The sequence below is a fragment of the Chinchilla lanigera genome, unplaced genomic scaffold (genome assembly GCF_000276665.1).
Source record: "Chinchilla lanigera isolate Chin_1 unplaced genomic scaffold, ChiLan1.0 scaffold00080, whole genome shotgun sequence".
Classification (NCBI taxonomy): Eukaryota; Metazoa; Chordata; class Mammalia; order Rodentia; family Chinchillidae; genus Chinchilla; species Chinchilla lanigera.
Genome location: NW_004955481.1, coordinates 4758027 through 4776620, shown reverse-complemented (window position 1 = coordinate 4776620; position 18594 = coordinate 4758027). Strand labels below are relative to the sequence as shown.

Sequence of the window (18594 nt, the reverse complement as noted above, 5' to 3'; positions counted from 1 at the left end):
GCCCCACACTGCCCTGCGACCGCGCCCGCCCCCTTGGCCCTGCGCCCTGCCTCTCCCCGCCCCTCGGCTTGCGCCACTTCCGGCGCGCACCCGGAAGTCCGAGTTTGGGGAATCAGCTGATCTTAGAGCGGGCTAGACATGGCGTCTTCGTTGGTGGTAGGAGAGCGTCTGGTGCGCGCTCTGGGGCCTGGCGGGGAGTTACAGTCAGAGAAGCTGCCCCGGAAGCTGCGGGCCGAGCTTGAGGCCGCTCTGGGAAAGAAGCGCGCGAATGGTACTAGTCCCAGTGGCCCTCGACGCTTGGTTTCCTTCCGTCTGATCCGGGATCTGCACCAGCATCTCAGAGAAAGGGGTGAGCCCGTGTCCAGTCCGAGGGCGCCTCGTTGTTTCTGGATCTGCTCCCACCTGAGATCTTTTCCATCCCGCTCCCACGCCTGCGGTGTAATCGTGTAGCCAATCCAGCAATCTCTTCATAAACCCCAGGGCCACCATTCCTTTCTCCACCCCTGTGGGAATTTTTCGTGGATTTTTATTTGTGTTGTATAGACTGTTTTTTTGAGTGTCGTCTGGTAAGCACAGCCAGGCCCGCCTGACCCTCGAGAAAGCCCAGGACAGGGCCGGGGATATAGCTCAGTGGCATCAGTGCTTGCCTGGCAAGCCTGAGGTCATGAGTTCGATTCCCGGTACCAAAAAATAAAAAAATTTTTAAAAAAGAGAAAGCCCAGGTTCCGACCCAGTACCATGTGCCAGGTTCGGTTTCTTCCTTTTTCACCACAGTAGGAACCAACTTAGCTTACTGAGCTTGCCCTTTTGGAAATTTGGATTGTTTTCCATCTCAAAAGCAAGAGTAATAAAATGTGCTTTTTTTGTTGTTTTTTTAAGAGAAAATCTACCTTGAAATTTCTGAAGTAGTGGCATATAAGTCCTAGTCCTACATCTGTCGGTAATTCCCCCTGAAGAAGTCATTTTTCCTCCCTGAGCCTCTATTTCCTTATCTGTTAGAGAGAATAAGACAAACCTTCAGCAAAGGTGTTTAGCCAGGATTTACATAGCCCAGCCAGAAGTACAAAGTAGACTGCTCAACTACTAGAACTAAAAAACCGTAGAAAGAAATGATCTCATCAGTATTTGACATCACTATGACCTAACCCAAAAGCAAAGTATTAAGTGTTGGTGGTCACTTTTGCAGGGTGAAGTGACAGTTACAGTTGCTGTGCAGCGCTAGAAAATAGGTAGAATTTTCCCCAATTTGAAAATCATCCTGAGGATAGGTTGACATGCGGATGGCCGTGTTTTATTTTGGTAGACCCTTTACTGATCTTAATCTTTCAACCTCAGTTCAGTAGATCACTATTGGAAATATTTTTCCCCCCAGGTTCCACACTATATCTTCATGAGCTTTTAGAAGGCAGTGAAATCTACCTCCCAGAGGTTGTGAAGCCTCCTCGAGTAAGTACAGGATATATTTGTGAGAATAGTTATTGAGTTAGGCATCAAATTTATTAGTCAGTTTGGGGGCTTCAAAATTTGTGTTAAATCTTCAGGCTCTAGGATGAGAGAGTCTTCTGTATTTGACAGGTTTGGGAAACTTATATCCAAAAATCAGTTTCCAAAGCAGTGGAAATATGACTGGCAGGCATGTGGGTCTCTGTGCCCCTGGAACCAAAGACTGACCTACTTTCTAGCAAGAAATACATAGAAGAATGTCGTTCTTTTCATATAATTCTTCTACCGCAGAACCCAGAGTTAGTTGCCCGACTGGAGAAGATTAAGATACACCTGGCCAATGAGGAATATAAGCGGATCACTCGCAATGTCACCTGTCAGGTAAGAGTGTGCTTTCCAGTACACGCAGTACATGGACTGATTACCCCTAAAAACAGGGCTCTGCCCTAGAAAGAAGTATAGAGGGAAGAAACAACATAAGACCTTGGTTTGTGTAGTATTATGGGACCATAGGTGTTCTATGTTGCGTATAAACTGTAATTCCAAACTTATTACTGAGACTTTTTTGTTTTTTTTTTTTTTGGTCTTTTTGAGACAGGTCTCACAATGCAGTTCAGGTTGACCTTGAGCTCACTTTGTAGCTCAGGCGGTCTTGAACTCACAACAGTCCTCTTACCTCAGCCTCCCAAGTGCTGAGATGACAGGTGTGCACCACCATACACAGCTTTTCATCAAGACTCTTGGCTTGGATGGTGATTAATTCTTAAAACATTGTAGATATAGGGATGAGCCTTGGAGTCTTTTTTATTGACAGAACTCCCTATTACTTTCTGATGTGCTGCTGCCCTGAAACGGGAAAGGAACAGATGGGTATTTGGAACCTATGTCCTTTTCTCTGTAATGCTTGATTTGTGGCACAGAAAAGAGGCAGATTGGTTCTAGACAAAGGAATCCATGGAGAATGCAGAGTTAATTTATTAAGGAATAGAGAGGGCTGAGCCTAGACCAATAAATAGGAGCTGTCTGGGCTACCCTTGGGCTGCTTCTATCCTGAAATTCTCTGCTGTTGCATCTCTTTTGCCCAGGATTCTCGGCATGGTGGGACTCTCAGTGACTTGGGAAAGCAAGGTAAGATCCTAGGAAACCAGGCTGCCAAAGCCTCTGCTTGAGGTGGGTTATGGCCTTCCCACCCCACCATCCTGGGCTACAGGCTGAGCTATTCAGACATACTCTTAAGAGAACTCAGTGGATTGAGGTAAGAGAGCCTCCTGGAGAAGGATGACCTCAAGGTTTCTCCTCTGGGCTTTTCCCTAAAGTGAGATCAGTGAAGGCTCTGGTCATCACCATCTTCAACTTCATTGTGACGGTGGCAGCTGCATTTGTCTGCACTTACCTTGGAAGCCAGTATGTCTTCACAGAAATGGCCTCGGTGAGTTGACATTGGGCAGGCAAAGTGCTGCGGGTAGGGGTATTAGTGGGAAAAGGAGAATATGTGGAAGTACCTTGCACAGGTACAAAACTGAGCATGTATTTATGCAATAAACAAGGGAAGCATTTGCGCCCTTCAGCATTTGTGGTGGGGGATAATAAATAATCCCAAGAGAAGCCAGGACCCCTCTCCCTTTCCTCCAATTTAGGGGCTGGTTTGGGAGTTCTGTATCCCCTAAGCCTGTTTCTCTTCTTCCTTAGCGGGTGCTGGCTGCATTAATTGTCGCCTCAGTGGTAGGCCTAGCTGAACTGTATGTCATGGTGCGGGCAGTGGAAGGGGAGCTGGGAGAGCTGTGACTAGTGCTTCATCATCAGAGACTGCAGAAGATTTTGGGGTCCTCAGGCTCCCGGCTGCCAATCAGTGACTCAGTCAGCCCATGAGGCTTCTTTTACTCAGCTCTAATTAGTCAGGAACCAAACCAGGACACCTGCTGTGTCTATGAGGAGTCCCATTTTCTATAAATTTCCAGAATGAGCAGAGAAGATTGGGATGATACTTCTTCAAAAGTAAAAGAGCTGGTTTCTCGGTATCTTCTCCTGAACCCATTGCCCATCTGCCTGCTCCAGTCCATTCTGAGCACTGCTTGGACTGGGCTTTTTCCATCAGGAGTAAATGGAATCCAGGCCTCCCCAGAAGTACTGCCTTGTACTGCCTTGAACTTGTCCTAGTGCACACGCCTTTGGAGCAGGGCCGTAATTGAGAGCAGAAGCCTCCAAGAAAGGAGAAAAAGGCTTCACCTCTGCAGTCTATGCTGGAAGGAGAACTGATTAGAAGATAGATACCCAGGAAGAGCAAAACGGGTTGGTACAAGATGGTGGAACTGAAGCCAGGCAGCTACTGTTTTGGAAACGGAAATGGCATCGGCCCCCATTTCCAGAAGCCAAAACAGGCCCAGAGGGATCAAATAACCAACTGTGATCCTTCCTCTGTTAAGTGGACCCAAAGACTCTTACATTGTCTGGATGTCTCTGCGTAATATTATTAAACCTCTGAAAACTTAAATGGTAGCGTGATGATAGAATCTGCCTATATAAGGCAGGTAAAAAGGTGTCGGCCCCAGTTACTTACCCAATAAATAATTTATTGTGTCTAGTTGTATTCTTACTTGAAGTTGGTGACAAATAGTACAAAGCACAAAGATTTCCATACTTCTGAGACTTGTGTAGCATCTGCTAACAGTAGAATTGTCTTCCTCTTCATTCATTGTACACAATCCTGTAGTCTTTGTTTTTTCCAAAGCTTTTGTTTGTATAAATTGTACACTCACCAGCCCAATAAACATTTTCTCAACAAAATTTGCCTGTTTTTATTGGTTGGGAGATGTGTCAGCTATGAGAAAATGTAAGTGGCTTTTTTTTTTTTTTTTTTTTTTTGAGACAGGATCTCACCAGTTTAGGCTGGTCTTGAGCTCACTTTGTAGCCCAGGCTGGCCTCGAACTCACAACGATCCTCCTGCCTCAGCTTCCCAAGTGCCAGGATTACAGGCGTGCACCATCATGCCCTGTGTAAGTGGCATTTTACAGTATTCTGGTAACCTGAACTGTAGAGGATTGGGTAGAAAGCTGCACTGAAGCCTTGTGGGGATTTGTGGCTGTGCCCACACCTGCACTCTGGGCTCAGCTGCCACATGGCCTCCAGCTTCCACACACTCCCCCAGCCGAATACCTGAGGTTAGGTTAGAAGACTTCCAAATGTTAAAGACATTTTAACTTTATCAGAATCCTAAGCACATGCTGGTCCCTGGGGTGGGGAGACTCTCGTAATGAAATTGGAATCTACCCCCGCCACCCCATTCATTAGGAAGAAGTCTGCCATTGGACCTCAGCTCCCTCCTCACAAGCCTACAGCCTTCAGTGGCATTGAGACCTTACTGTGTGCCTAGCACTGGTAGCCTCTGGGGATAGATACAAAAGACCTAGCTCCTGCCTAGTAATGATGAGGAAATGGCCACTGCAAGGAGGGTTCCATCTGCAAGGGCAGAGTTAGGCTTAGGAATCAGTTGTCCTGTCCTCCAGTTCTTTGCATAGAAGGGAACCCTGCCTTAGCCACTTCCTCTGACTGTACCATGCTTTCTCCAACACACCCTGGGTCCAGGAAGTGCTTAGCAAGAGGTCAGGGGAACAAGAAGTTTGAGGCCTTACCAGCTTCCTGGTTGGAGCAGCAGAGAGACCATGTAAAAAATTTCTATTTTCAGGTTTGGGGAAGTTGTTTTTGAGACAGGGTCCAGCTATGTAGTACAAGCTGAACTTGAGCTCACTACGTAGCCTGGGCTGGCCTCAAACTCTAAGGGATCCTCCTGCCTCAGCCTCCCCAAGTGCTGGGATTACAGGCATGCATCACCTATGACCAGCTAAAAAATTTCTAAAATGGGGAGGAAGCAAATATTACCATCCTGCCTTTCAAGCTTAATCAGTTTCAGAGAGTTTCTACTTGGATCACAGAGCTGGGGTTTAAATCTAGCTCATAGCCAGGGGTAGTGGCGCACACCTGGAATCCCAGCACTCAAGAGCCTGAGGCAGGAGGATCACTTCGAGTTTGAGGCCAGGCTAGGCTACAACGTGAGTTCAAGGCCAGCCTGAACTGCATAGCAAGACCCTGTCTCAAAAAGACAAATCAATCAATCAATCAGTCTAGCATAGACTGATCACAAACTCCTTTTTCGCTGGGCGTGGTGACGCACACCTGTAATCCCAGCACTCAGAGGCTGAGGCAGGAGGATCATTGCAAGTTCGAGACCAGCGTGGGCTACAAAGTGAGCTCAAGGCCAGCCTGAACTGCATAGTGAGACCCTGTCTCAAAAAAGACAAAAAAAAAAAAAAAAAAACTGCTTTTCATGGAAGTCTCTGGAAACACTGGGACCAGGACGGTACCAGCAGAGGCTCCCACCTCCACAGGGTCTGTCAGAGCCCTAAACCCTTCAATTAACCATCCCTCCCAGCAGAAGCCTGGGTAATACCTCCCACCCACTCTGCATGGAACCTGGCCCTATTTAGGGATTAGGTGATGGAGATAAATTTCCAAGGCAAATGGCCCTTGTCCCCGTTCATTTGCAGTACACAACAATCCAGATTAAGGTACAGAGTTAAGGTTTTATTTGGAGATTAGTTGGTATTACATACAGATGAGGATACCAAGACCCATTGTTGGTGTACCCCCTCCACCCTAAATCTGTCGGGTCCCCATAGGCCCACATCAGAGGACAGCCAATATGATCTTTGTGAAAATTAAACCACCCTAAGCCCCAGCTCCTGTTTCTACTTTATTGCTTTCATATCACTCCCCCTTCAGAACCATAGAAATTAATTGTCCAGGCAGCAGGTGGTCAGGAGAGGGGCCCCTGAACCATAAGCGTGGGTCCCCAGCAATTCAGATTTGGAGCAGCACTCTTGTCTCCTGCTTGCTTAGCAGTTAGTTAGGTAATGGCCTAAATGGCCCTCATCAAACAGTGGCTGTCCCCTTTTTAGAGCGAGGTCACCTGGGATGAGAATCGGGAACCAGATGTGACAGTGGAGGGGGTAACATAGACTCCTACCAAGACACTGGGCATCTACCTCAGGAAAGGCTAGGGTGCCAGGTAGCAGGAGCCAAACCCCAGTCACTGCAGGAGACCTGCACCTGCACTGGCCTGGAGGTCAGTGAAAGGGAGCTAAATTCGTATTAGAAAACTCCTTTGTGTAAACAGAGGTGGGATACAAGAGCCAAAGGAGGAGGGATCTTACAAATTCTGCCTCTGGGTTAAGAGTGATCCACATTGGTGACAATGGCTGAGGCATAAATAAGGTCAGACAGGCTGCCCAGTGAGGTCTGAGGAGTAGCTACCTCCAAAGAAGGGTGGACTCCTGGAACCCCAGCTGGTCCCCATGGGGCTGCAACTTTAGCCCCTGTCCAGCCCTGCCCTAGACCCCAGATGGGAGCTTTACAGGAAGCCTGCAGACACGCTGAGGTGCGGTGAGCTGTGGTGGTGGCAGGTAGAGGCTGGCCCACCATTTGGGGCTCCCAGGGCTGCTGGGGTGTGTGTGGAAGAGAGTGGCACTTCTGGGGACATTCAGGCCTGGAATCGAGTCCTCCTGGCTTCCTGTGCTTGATTCTCTTGGCCCTGCGGTTCTGGAACCATACCTGGTAGGGAAGGCAAAAGGGTCTTTTCTGGCTCAAACAACCCCTCCCCTGCACCAGGGGAAACAACCCGCAGGTAGAATGCCCAGAGGAGAGGCTGCAGGTCAAGCTCAAAGTTGGCTGAGTGAGAGTGCCCAGGCCCAAGGGGTCACAGCTCACCTGTATCTTGGCCTCAGGCAGGCAGGTGACCCTGGCCAGGTGCTCTCGAGTGCCGATATCAGGGTAGGGCCATGCTGCAAACACCCGCTCCAGCTCCAGCAGCTGCCCAATGCTGAAGGTGGTCCTCTTTCTCCGGTGGGGACCCAACTCACTGGCACGGTCTGCAGGCGGGGCTGAGAGTGAAGCCAGAACTTCCTGTAAGCGTCTCTACCCAGCCTCAGATCCTTCCACAGACCCCGCAAACTTCCTCCCCGCCCTCTCCAGTGTTCCCCACCATACCTTGCCCCCTCCTGGGCCTGCCCACCCTCTTCCCATTAGGTCACCTGCTGAAGATGGCTCCATGGGGCTGGCCGTGGAGCTGGCAGAGGGCAACAAGCCAGAGGGCCATGCCCGGGCTGTGCTCACACCACACCCATCTGCTGGGGGCTTTATGCTGCTCAGAGTGACTGGTCCCGCCCCCAGGAGAGGCTTAAGAGTCCAGCTAAAGCAAATCAGAGAAGTCCACGAGGGAGGGGAGGCCAGGGGCATGATCAGGGCTGACAGGGTTACGAGTGGGATAAATTTGAACATCCCTGCCCCTTCTGAGCTCCACCAAGGGAAATGGGGCCCCAGCTTCTGGTTCAAACCGCAGCCTCTGGCAACCTGTGCCTGCACTCCTAAACCTCATGAAAATCCCTTCCACGGAGCCACAGAAATATTTCCAATGCTCCAGGTCTTTGGCTGCTCCCTGTGGAGCCCTCAGTTCCCTGGTCCTGGCTGCCTTCAGGGGAGAGTGTGTGGAGTTCTATTCCACAACCCTAGGACTGGCCAGTGAAGCTAGATAGGATAAGAAGGATGATGGGGCAGCACATGGGCAGGAGCCACCAGCTCTCAGCACAGCTGGGGAACAGATGTCACTACCAGATTGCCCTTGGGGCTGCTCTAGATCTTTTCTTGCATCTAACCCACTGTGGCTGGTCACTCAAGAGCCCAGATGGGCTTCCCGAAGTCCAGGAACCTGGAACTAGAGGAGGTCCCATGTGCACCATTGGAGGATTAAGAGAGATGGTTACAGTTCTCTTCTTTGGGAGTCTTCTGGGCTGCTTTGCTCAGGGGCTACATGGGAATTTCCTTCCAGTCCTATCTTTCCCCATCTCTCCATACCTCAGCCTCAGTCCTCCTGAGGCAGAAGCAAGGCTTGCCCTCCTCCCATACCAGAGGATCTACCCCAGAAAAGCAACTCCTCAAAGATGTCTAACCAGTTGTTCTGCTGCCTGAGCCCAGCACGGGATGGACACAGCAAGGTTCTTCTCTCTTTCTCCCCTCAGGTTGCCCTGACAGCCTACCTTCCCCTCCTTTAACCAGGCAGGGGTCTGCCTACCCCAATCAACACAATAAGTAGTCTTAAACTCAGGGTCAAGGGACCTTTATTAGTCTGGGATGCGCAAGCTAGTGGAGGGAGCTATGGAGTTCCAGCTGTGTGGGCTCTGATTCCTACAGGCGGTCTAGGGCTGGGCACCCCAGCCAGTACTGCGCAATAGAGCGTGGGTAGGGAGGGTTCACAGTGTCCACTCGGCGTGTGCGAAGGTTGACTCGGTAGTACTTGTCTGAAAGAGAAGACAGGAAGGGGTGGGTGAGACCCAGCCTGAACCCGCCCACTCTTGTCCTGAGAAAGAAGACCCCCAGAAGGGAAAGTGGCCATCTACAATGCAGCAAGAGGCTCCTGGCCTGGCTTCCTGGGGCTACCGCCTGCAGACTGTGGTCAGCCCGTGGGGACCAAGGCTAGCAGGGAAGGCCAGGCCAGCTTGGGGAGGCAGAGGCTCCCACCTCCTGAGAAGAAGTAGACACTCTGAATGGGCTCACAGGTGGCAGGCACAAGCCAGCTCATCTCATAGTCATCGTAGTTGTAGGCTTCCAGCCCGGTCTCCTCACTGGAGAACAAGGACAGCCAGAGGGAACGGGACGGCCGCTGGGAGTTCTGGCTGCTGCTGCGGCTGCGGCTGCGACTGCGGCTGCCGCGTGAACGGTAGCGTTTGCGGCTGCGATGTCTAGACTTTTGCTTCTTGGCCCGGGGAGAGGGGAGTGTAGAGCCTGAGATGTAGATGCGGCCAGGCATCACGGCATCCACTTTCCCGGGCACACCATGCCAGTCCCGGCTGATGAACTGGGGCGCTCTGACACCACCTGTGGCAGGGAAGAGATCAATGGGGAACGTAAGGGGCCCGGGACCTGCCCTCTCCAACAGATCCTTTAAAGCTCACTGGCTATGCCTAGCTACAGCAAGCTGGTGGCAGAGCCCAGCACCTAAGCCTCAGGTTTTCTGTCCAGTGTCCTTTCCTGTGTCCTTGCTCCACCATATCCGTGATGTCATCTCCCCAAACCTCAGGGCACGCTAGCCCCTCAGCCACAGCCCCTCCCTCTGCTGGCTGTGCTAGGCAAAGTCCAAGCTGTGGGGTCAAAGTGGAGCCAAGCCTCCCCACAAAGGTCAACAAAAGCAAAGTCCAGTCTGAGCAAACAGCTCTTGATCAATAGCCCCCCAGTCACAAGCCCTCCCGACAGCCCAACCTTACCTCTTCCTGGGGGCTCCCCGCCCTCCTTGCCCTCTTCCCTTACCGGAGGATCTGCCCCAGAAAAGCAACTCAAAGATGTCCTCCCAGCTGTTCCGCTGCAGCAGGGCAAAGTGCTCAAACACAGCAGACGGGGAGCTGCCTTCACACTCCTCCTGGCTGGGCTGGTTCTGGAACGCGTACTCCCAGTACTGTTTCCCTGGGGAAACCCGGAGGGTGGGTCTGAACAAGGCTGGAGAGCCCAGGGGCTCCTGAAGCTAGGATCTCTTCATGCAGGGTGGGGGCATATATGCTGGGGCCTGTTCCCAAGGAATTGTGGAAGGGAACAAAGACCCTCCACCACTGTACCCACCCATTCTCCCCCCACCACCAAGTACCCTTGAAGAAGTAGACCCGCTCCCGGCCGCTGTAGCTGTGGGCAGGGAGCGCCAAGGCTGCATCCAAGTCGTCTGGGATGCCACTGAAGCCTTCAGAGATGTTTCGAGGGAAATCCGGGTCCAGGATGCCATCTTCAAAGCGCCAATACTGGTTACCCTAAGAGACAGGGAAGGCAAAATGGAGTGAATAGATGAAATATAGATGCGGCCAGCCATAGCTGGGCAGAGACAGAGGCCCAGACCATAGATGGGCTGTCTCCAGCTCCGGGCCCTGGCCAGGTACCACAGAGCTCCAGTTCCGGCCTTCCTGCCCGCCATGGCCCTGGCATACCAGCTCCCAGTCCCTTCATAGTTGCCTGCTACCTGGCCCCACAGCCCCTGGGCCTGGCACCTTGAAGAGGTAGGTCTTCCCCTGACAGTTGATTCGGGTGAAGGCAGCATCAATGGGGCCCTCGATGCCCCAGACATCTCGGATGAGCTTGGGGTACCCAGGCCTCACTGCTGTTTCATCTATCTCGTAGCAGTACTGCCCTAGAGTGAGGAAGGCTGTGTGAGGGAGAGGTGCTCCTGTGGTAGACCCCGACCCCCGGGACCTGCCCCTGGAGTCACCTCGGAAGGCAAAGATGGAACCATTCTTGAGGTCAGTGAAGGCATCAAAAGGCTTGCCGCTGCACAGTTCTTCCTCTGCTGGGGACTCACGGGCTCCTTGATCAGTGGCCTGAGGCCCTGAGGTCCCCACTTCAGGCCCTTGGGTGCTTGCTTCAAACGTAGGAGCCTCTTCCTCAGTGTTCGGGCTAGGTGCCGGCTCAGAGGTCCCTTCAGGCTGAGACTGCAAGTCAGGGCTCAGGAAAGGGCTCTCCGTCTGTGAGAGGTCGTTGGTGTTGTCCTTGGCCTCATAATCATAGATTCCATACTCATCTTCTGGCCGCATGAATACATCCCCACGAGTCACTGCAGGCAGAGTGGGCAGTAATGAGTTTCCAACGGCAGAGGGACTCCAAGGCCTACACCCCTGGGCTCAGAACACACCTTGGGGCTTGCACTCAGCCATGTAGTCATTGCAGCAGCTCTGGTAGTAAGAACACAGCTCGTCACACTGACACTTCTTGTCAGCATTGAAACCCTCAGTGCAGCGCCCCTTGCATGACTCTACGGAGAGGGGGTGTTAGTTGGCGCGGCCAAGCCTGGGCCACCCTCGGCCACCCCCCACCGCATTGCCACCAATACCCTCCTGCACCTTGGTCGGCCAGAGCAATCCATGCCAGCAGGGCCAGCATGAGAAGGGGCCTCCGGGGTGCCATGGCAGGACCTCCAGCTGAGGGCCTGGGTAGCTGGGCTCTGAGCTCCTGAAGTCTGTGCTCTGCTGCTGGCGGGAGGGAAAGGCCAGATAGGGCAGGAAGGCTGGAGAAGAACAGCTGCCTTTTCTGTTGCTCTGTTTGCTTAACCTCAAACCCAGCCCCCAGTTTCCTGGCTCTAAAGGCTGCTGCACCAAAGGATCACATTCCCAGAACCTTGGGCCTGAGAGAGCTGGGAAATAGAATGCTTGCTAAACTCTAGGTCATCGGGTCATCAGGACAGGCATTCCATGAAATACAGCGTAAGATTCATGCTGTCACTCACTCAACAAACTTTTTAACCTCTCTGGGTTTTAGTTCTCTTTTCTGTAAAGTGGGACTATAATACCTTGCCTCATGAGGTGTTGAGAGATTACATGAACTGGACCAGACAAAATGCCCAGGGTAGCTTTAAGTTTCTTCTCATACATGGTTATTGATCCATGGTTTGTTTGATTAGGCCTATCTCTAGCTAGGTGCTCGTCCACATCTGCTGTGTATTTAGGGCGGCAGGAGAGACAGGGTATGCTCTCTGGGGAAGTTTTCCTTTTTTATCATAAAAGTACAAGGTTTCCTTTCTGGCTTCTCTTTCTGAGTGCATCAGTCCCTCCAAACTGGTCTTCACAGCATAGCAAACACTGAACTAAATCACAGTGAACCAGATTAAATTCCTGAAGCTGCCACTAATTCACTGTTCCTGGGCAGGCCACTCTGTCCCCACCACCAGCCTCCTGCTCTGTAGAGAGTGAGTTTGTTTGTTTGTTTGTTTATTTATTTTTGTCTTTTTGAGACAGGGCCTCACTATGCAGTTCAGGCTGAACTTGAGCTCACTTTGTAGCCCAGGCTGGTCTCGAATTTGCAACAATCCTCCTGCCTCAGCCTCCTGAGTGCTGGGATTACAGGTATGCACCACCACACCCGGCTGATTTTGAGTTTTAAACTGCTGTTTTCTGTCCTGTACTCGGAGGAGAGTTGGCCTTTGAGCATTCTGATCTCTGTGGAGCTCAGGAACCTCAGCTGTAAAATGGAACAGTAATCCTAGGCCACAGGAGTGTTGTGAGGCTTATTTGAGAATCATGCATAAAAGGTCCTCAAGAGTTGTGCAGGGGCTGGGGATGTAGATTAGCGGTAGAGTGCTTGTCTAGCATGGCGAGGCCTTGAGTTCCTTCCCTAGCACGGCAGAAAAAAACAAAAAGAACAAAAATCCTGTGGAATTACTGCAATTGCTTTAACCACTAGGAGCGGAGCAGGCACACTCAGAGGCGTTCATCTCTCCACCCTCTTCCTCCACAACCAGGGCAGGACAGGGACTGCGAGAGGGCCGGGGGTGTGGGCGTGGCTCGCGAAGGCGGTAGGGGTGGGGCTGTACACGCGGAGGGGGCGGAGTCCCCCGAGACCAGAGGCGGGGCCTCCCCTCCCGACTCGCCGCTCAGGGGCGTGGCTACTGACCCGCATCTCTCTGCCCAGCCAAACCCCAGCTAGAGCAGCGCTTTGTTCTGGCCGCTGCCTTCTCTCCCTCTCGCATCTGGATGCGTCTTTTGCCTTCCCATTCCCGCCTTCTGCCCGCTCGCTGAATCTGGGCTCGCATCCCCTTCCCCAGCCTCTGCGCCCCAGCGTGGGCTCCCCTTCCCCCAAACTTCGGGCCAGCGCCCTTGCGGGGCGGCCTTCTCTGCATCACGCTCCGAGCGTCTCCTTCCCGGCCGCCCGCTCTCCGCTCTCGCTGCTCCCAGGTCGGGGTCTCCGCCCGGTTCCGCCCCTCCAGGCGGGGAATGTGCCCCGCAGCCCCGCGCCCATGGTCCTGACGCTGCTCCTCTCCGCCCACAAGCTGTGCGGCTTCTTCACCATGTCTGGACCGCGGGCCGGCTCCGAGAGGCTGACTGTGCCCGGGCAGGATGGAGGCGGCGGCGCGGGTCCGTGGTGGGCTACGGGCGGCCGCGGGCCCCGCGAGGTGTCGCCCGGAGTGGGGGCCGAGGTGCAGGGCGCCCTGGAGCGTGCGCTGCCCGAGCTGCAGCAGGCGCTATCAGCGCTGAAGCAGGCGGGCGCCGCTCGGGCCGTGGGCGCGGGCCTCGTTGAGGTCTTCCAGCTGGTGGAGGAGGCCTGGCTGCTCCCGGCCGTGGGCCGCGAGGTGGCCCAGGGTCTATGCGACGCCATCCGCCTGGATGGCGGCCTCGACCTGCTGTTGCGGCTGCTGCAGGCGTCGGAGCTGGAGACGCGTGTGCAGGCCGCGCGCCTGCTGGAGCAGATCCTGGTGGCGGAGAACCGGTGAGGGCGCCGGGCCGGGGCGGGGAGGTGGGGCGTGGCGCCGCGTGGTGTGGGACGGCAAGCGCAATCGAGTGTCCGGGTCTCGCGTGCCTGGCACTGTTTTTCCCTGCCTCAACCGCATTGCCTCCCCCATTGCACTACCCCTCTATTACATGTTACACATGAAGAAACTCAGACTCGGGAAAGTTAAGAGACTTGTCCGACGCCACGCGTGTCACAAAAACTAATAGTGCAGCGAGGATTCATTCCCAGGGCTGGTGGGGTAAGTAATGGGAACAGGAGGAGGAAGAATGGAGTCGTAGGACAGGAGCTGTCCCTGGTTCTCTGGATGGAAATGGCATCCTATTGCTGATAGCCCAAAAACCCGTAGTTCTCCGCCCCACGTGGCTGGGGGCCCTTCTGTGCTGCCTTCTCTCCCGACTAGACGTGATCTCATTCTGCAGCTGCAGATCGAAATAGAAAGTTTTCTGCTGGGATGAATGAGTCGGGGCAGAGCTGGACAGGGGCCAAAGTGTGCGTCTTCTTCCCCTTTCCCACACAGTACCAAATGCAGTAAGTGGGGTCAAACAGCAGCCTTTGCCTGCCCTTGGTATCTCCCTGGAGTATGTGGAGCCCTGAGGACTCCTTTCTCTCTCTTCTGATGCCAGAGCAGACCAGGGCTTCACGCTCCAGTCTCTCCCTGAATTCCCAGGCTCCTCAGGCTTAGAAGAACTTTGAATGAGTCACTTACAGCTCATGCAGCCCTCATGAGAGTAATGGAGATGGGTTAGGCAGTTTTCCTTGCCATTTTCAGAGAAGGAAAAGAAAAACACTTTGTGGTTGGTAGAAATGGCACAACTCAAAAAAAGAAAAAAAAAGGCACAACTCTCAAAAATACATGAATGGAGTATTTAGGGTGGGAGATCAAGGTAAGGTTTTGCTTGTTTAACAGGTCACTGACCTCCCATCCAATATCAGGTGCCCTGATCTCCATGAATTTGGAGGATGAGCAAATGGAGTGGGAACTCACTAGGCATGGTGAGGCCCAGGTCTAGCACAGCCCAGGTCTAGCAGGGCCCTGTCCTAAAACGCACTCTTAAGGGCAGGTATAACTAGAACCCTGGAGAGTGGGTACAACCAGCACCATAAAGAAGAAGGGCTGCAAGATGCAAGCAGTATTGGTATTTCTGAAGGCTGAAAGTGGCAATCCTTGGTTCAGAATTACTGAGAAGAGCAACTAGCTAATGTCTCTGAGCCCAAGAAACACACATGCATGCGGCATCACTTCAGCACCAAGGACAGAGTGCATAGATCACAGTTTCCTTCGCCCTGAACTACCACGGTAAGTTCAACGTGGTAGGGACTCCAAACCTGGCTGCAAAACACCAGTGAGGGCCCCATCTGACTGCCAGCCCTCTAAATTCACATCCCGCCCTCATCAGGGCACCATAATGCATGAATCCTCAGAGGGTTAAAAGCCTTCCTCAATCATATGCAATGACTAAATGGAAGAGACCGGTCTTCTAAAAATAAAAACAGAAAACTATTGCACATAAATTTTAAAAAAAGTGCAAAGGCATACAAAAAAGGGCATACAGCTAAAAGTTCTCCCCAACAAGACTGCCTCTTTGGAGGCAAATCACTGAATTAAATTTCTTTTATATTTTCATTAATACATGTTTGCAGTACATAATGATTACATTCATAGTGTGGAGTTGGAACATATACATAACATCTTAATTCTTTTTACTCCCCCACCCCCTCCCTTCCTTTCCTTTCCCCTTCCTCTGTCTCTTGATTCCCTTCCTATTTACAAGTTTCTTATAGATCCTTTCAGAGACTGTGTGTGCACATACAAGCATTTTTCTTTGAGATGGGGTCTTGTGATATAGTCAAGGTTGTCCTTGAACTATTGTGCAGCCCAGGCTGGCCCTGAACTCATGATAACCCTCCTGCCTCAGCCTCCTGAGTACTAGCAGCATATATATATATATATATATATATATATATATATTCCCACAAAAAGTATACATCAGGAAAAAATTGTATAACATTTTAATACTAAATTCATTGAGATATCATAAAATTAATCCAAGTTTCCTTTGGCCTCTACAATTACAAGAGGTACTCAAAGTATTTCCATTAACTTCCAGACAGTTATTAGTATGGCAAACTGCTGAAGTGTGTATACTTTTTTTGGTGGAATCTATCTATCTATCTATCTATCTATCTATCTATCTATCGATCCCTCCTTAGGAGCTAGGATTTGAACCCATTTCTGTGTGACTCCAAAGTACATGCCCATTTCATCAGATGCACAGTCACTCAGAACACAGAATTGGGAACTGAATGAACAACTGTCACAACCAGCATGCAGTTTAACTCTAGAAAGGTTTCAGGTATATAGGGAAAGGTGAATCAAGAGACTTACCATAAAGTCCTAACTCTGAATTGATGTTCCTGGGAAATGTCTTCCTTTCACTGGGGTTTAGGTGAGTCTTCTGAAAATGAGAGTGTTGGATTAGATGATTTCTTAAGTACATCTCAATCGTGATAGCCTACAAGTTTAGATATCTGAAAATACATCGTGAAGATGAAAGCTCTTGAACTCTGGAGACAAACGAGTTCAAACCCTAGTTGTATGGCCCCATATCTCATAAGCTGTGTGACCCTAGGGATGTCATGTGACCCCCCCCCCGACTTTGTTTTCCCATTGGTAAAAGGAACAACTGTAGTGTGGCTGCTCCAGTGGATGATTAGGGCCAGTCTGTTCCTTCTGAGATGGTCAGCTTAATGTTCAGCTCAGCAAAACTTTGCTGGCCTTATGGTGTGTTCTGGACTAGCCACTGTGGTGCTCATAGGGCAAAAACTCTATCTGGCTTGGCCTCTGTCTTTGGGGTATCATTACCCTGGGAGGACATCATTTGTGAAAGTAGGGGAAACAGGAAGCCTCCGCTCCGCTTCTGGATTGTGGTGACTCTGCCTGCTCTGCTGGCCTCTGAAGGTAGACAGAGTGAATTTCCTAAAACCCACACATGACCAGGTCACTTCCCTTCCTGAAGTTCTTCACTGGCTTACCATTTGCCATCAAAGTATCCTAAAAGGCCAGACACAGTGGCACGTGCCAATAATCCCAGCACTCAGGAGCCTGAGGAAGGAGGATCACCATGAGTCTGAGGCAAGCCTGGGCTACATAATGAGGCCTTGTCTCAAAAAGAAAAAAGATAACCTACAAATGCCTTGAGATGTCTGCAAAGGACATCTTTGGCTCTTTCCCCTCTCTTCTCTTAAACCATTTGCCCCCACAACATGGGCACACAGTCAGCTCCTCAAGGGCACCAGCTCTAAGCTACCTCCAAGCTTTTGCATACACTGTTTCTGGATGCCATCACCCTTTCTCCACCCAGCTAGTGGCCCACAATCCTCTTACCTAGCCCCACAGGCAGCCATACAACATACTTCATGGGCATCTCTCTAGTCTGTGTTCTGGTAAAATCCTTCATCTTGTTTTGTGTGCAGATGCTTTTAATGTACATAAACAGTACATTCTGTTTCTTACTTTTTCCTACTCAGTGTTAGGTTTTTAAGATTCTTCATGTTAGCCGGGCGTGGTGGTGCACACTTGTAATCCCAGCACTTGGGAGGCTGAGGCAGGAGGATCATTTCTAGTTTGGGGCCAGCCTGGGCTACAAAGTGAGGTCAAGGCCAGCCTGAACTGCATAGCGAGACCCGGTCTCAAAAAGACAGAAAAAAAAAAAGGTTCTTCATGTTGCAGTGTTATATCATCTGCTCAATCTCTTGTTACTGCTCTAAAGTCCTCTAGTGGGCTCTTCTCCAGGTTATCTCTACCTTGATGATGACAGCCTCCAACTTCTTCATACCACAAAAAAACACAGTGGCAAGTTTCCCTGTCCAGGTTCACTGGCTAATCTGTGTGACACTCTTTGGAGAGATTGCTTCCATACTGTCTCCATAGTGATGGGCCCAGCATGCACCTCTACCCACAGTGCTTGGGGCATTTGTAACCTTATGCCTCCCTAACCCTCTGTATTATTCAACATTTGACTTTGCCCATCTAATAGGAGTAAAGTGGCAGCTGTTGTTTTAGTGTTTATTTCTGTAATTTCTGATGGATTAAAGTATCTGTTTTCTTTCTTGCTCACATTTTGGATTTTCTCTTTTGTAGCTGGGTGCAATGGCACACACCTGTAATCTCAGCTACTCAGGAGACTGAGGCAGGAGGATTGCAACTTTGAGCCATGTGTGGACAATTTTTTTTTTTTTTTTTTGAGACAGGGTCTCACTCTGTAATTCAGGCTGGCCTTAAACTCACTGTGTAGCGCAGGCTGCCCTTGAACTCATGGCTATCCTCCTGCTTCAGCCTCCCCAGCACTAGGATTATAGGTGTGAACCACTTCCAGTCCACATGTGGGCAATTTAATGACTTAGTGAGACCCTGTCTCAAAATAAACAGGGCTGGGAGTATAATTAAGGACCTGGGTTCAATCCCTAGTACTGGAAAAAAAAAAAATCAAGTGGAGTGTGATAGCACATATCTCTCCCAGGCCTTAGGAGGCTGAGGCAAGAGGATCATAGAAGCTTTAGACCACTCTGGGCTACATAGTGGAGACAGACAGACAGACAATCAGACAGACCAACCAAGCAGCCTAGAGGTATAGCTCAGTGGTAGGGCCTGTGCCTAGGTCGTATTTGCAGCACCAAAAACCAAACCAAAAAAAAATACAACTTCTTTGAAGTTGCCAATTTTTTTTTTAAGAGTATGAAAATTTACTGGAGAAAAAGAATGGAGAGTAAGAATGGGGAGTAGGAATAGCTCCTGAGGACAGGAGGGGTCCCGAATGGGTTGTCCAAGTTGCCAGTTTATGTTCTTT

At 51.0% G+C, this 18594-nt stretch overlaps 4 protein-coding genes across 6 annotated transcripts in view; 2 read left to right on the top strand and 2 right to left on the bottom strand.

Annotated features, from left to right (window-relative positions):
• Nucleotides 1-96: 96 nt before the first annotated feature.
• Nucleotides 97-4227, top strand: Tmem199 (transmembrane protein 199). Of its 2 annotated transcripts, none has more exons than XM_005402760.1 (6): nucleotides 97-349; nucleotides 1373-1446; nucleotides 1735-1824; nucleotides 2529-2571; nucleotides 2760-2872; nucleotides 3402-4227. In XM_005402760.1, the coding sequence occupies exons 1-6, from the start codon at nucleotides 139-141 to the stop codon at nucleotides 3423-3425; spliced, it is 555 nt and encodes a 184-aa protein (XP_005402817.1). In that variant the 5' UTR covers nucleotides 97-138; the 3' UTR covers nucleotides 3426-4227. The 2 variants fall into 2 exon arrangements, with proteins under 2 accessions (XP_005402817.1, XP_005402816.1); XM_005402759.2 differs by having other exon boundaries at nucleotides 3133-4227.
• A 1782-nt stretch (nucleotides 4228-6009) lies between these two features.
• On the bottom strand, nucleotides 6010-8500 carry Sebox (SEBOX homeobox). The gene is made up of 3 exons (XM_005415252.2): nucleotides 7528-8500; nucleotides 7205-7377; nucleotides 6010-7048 (listed from the first exon to the last, which is right to left on the bottom strand). The coding sequence occupies exons 1-3, from the start codon at nucleotides 7772-7774 to the stop codon at nucleotides 6668-6670; spliced, it is 801 nt and encodes a 266-aa protein (XP_005415309.2). The 5' UTR covers nucleotides 7775-8500; the 3' UTR covers nucleotides 6010-6667.
• Nucleotides 8501-8593: 93 nt separating this feature from the next.
• Nucleotides 8594-11543, bottom strand: Vtn (vitronectin). Of its 2 annotated transcripts, none has more exons than XM_005402757.1 (8): nucleotides 11365-11543; nucleotides 11157-11276; nucleotides 10737-11078; nucleotides 10519-10658; nucleotides 10128-10284; nucleotides 9797-9949; nucleotides 9011-9367; nucleotides 8594-8790 (listed from the first exon to the last, which is right to left on the bottom strand). In XM_005402757.1, the coding sequence occupies exons 1-8, from the start codon at nucleotides 11426-11428 to the stop codon at nucleotides 8678-8680; spliced, it is 1446 nt and encodes a 481-aa protein (XP_005402814.1). In that variant the 5' UTR covers nucleotides 11429-11543; the 3' UTR covers nucleotides 8594-8677. The 2 variants fall into 2 exon arrangements, with proteins under 2 accessions (XP_005402814.1, XP_005402815.1); XM_005402758.1 differs by having other exon boundaries at nucleotides 9047-9367.
• A 1311-nt stretch (nucleotides 11544-12854) lies between these two features.
• Sarm1 (sterile alpha and TIR motif containing 1) overlaps nucleotides 12855-18594 on the top strand; it is a 20309-nt gene continuing 14569 nt past the window's right edge. The window contains exon 1 of the mRNA XM_005402754.2: nucleotides 12855-13723. Coding sequence (XP_005402811.1) covers nucleotides 13254-13723 — 470 coding nt within the window. The 5' untranslated portion in view covers nucleotides 12855-13253. The remainder of the gene's footprint in view (nucleotides 13724-18594) is intronic.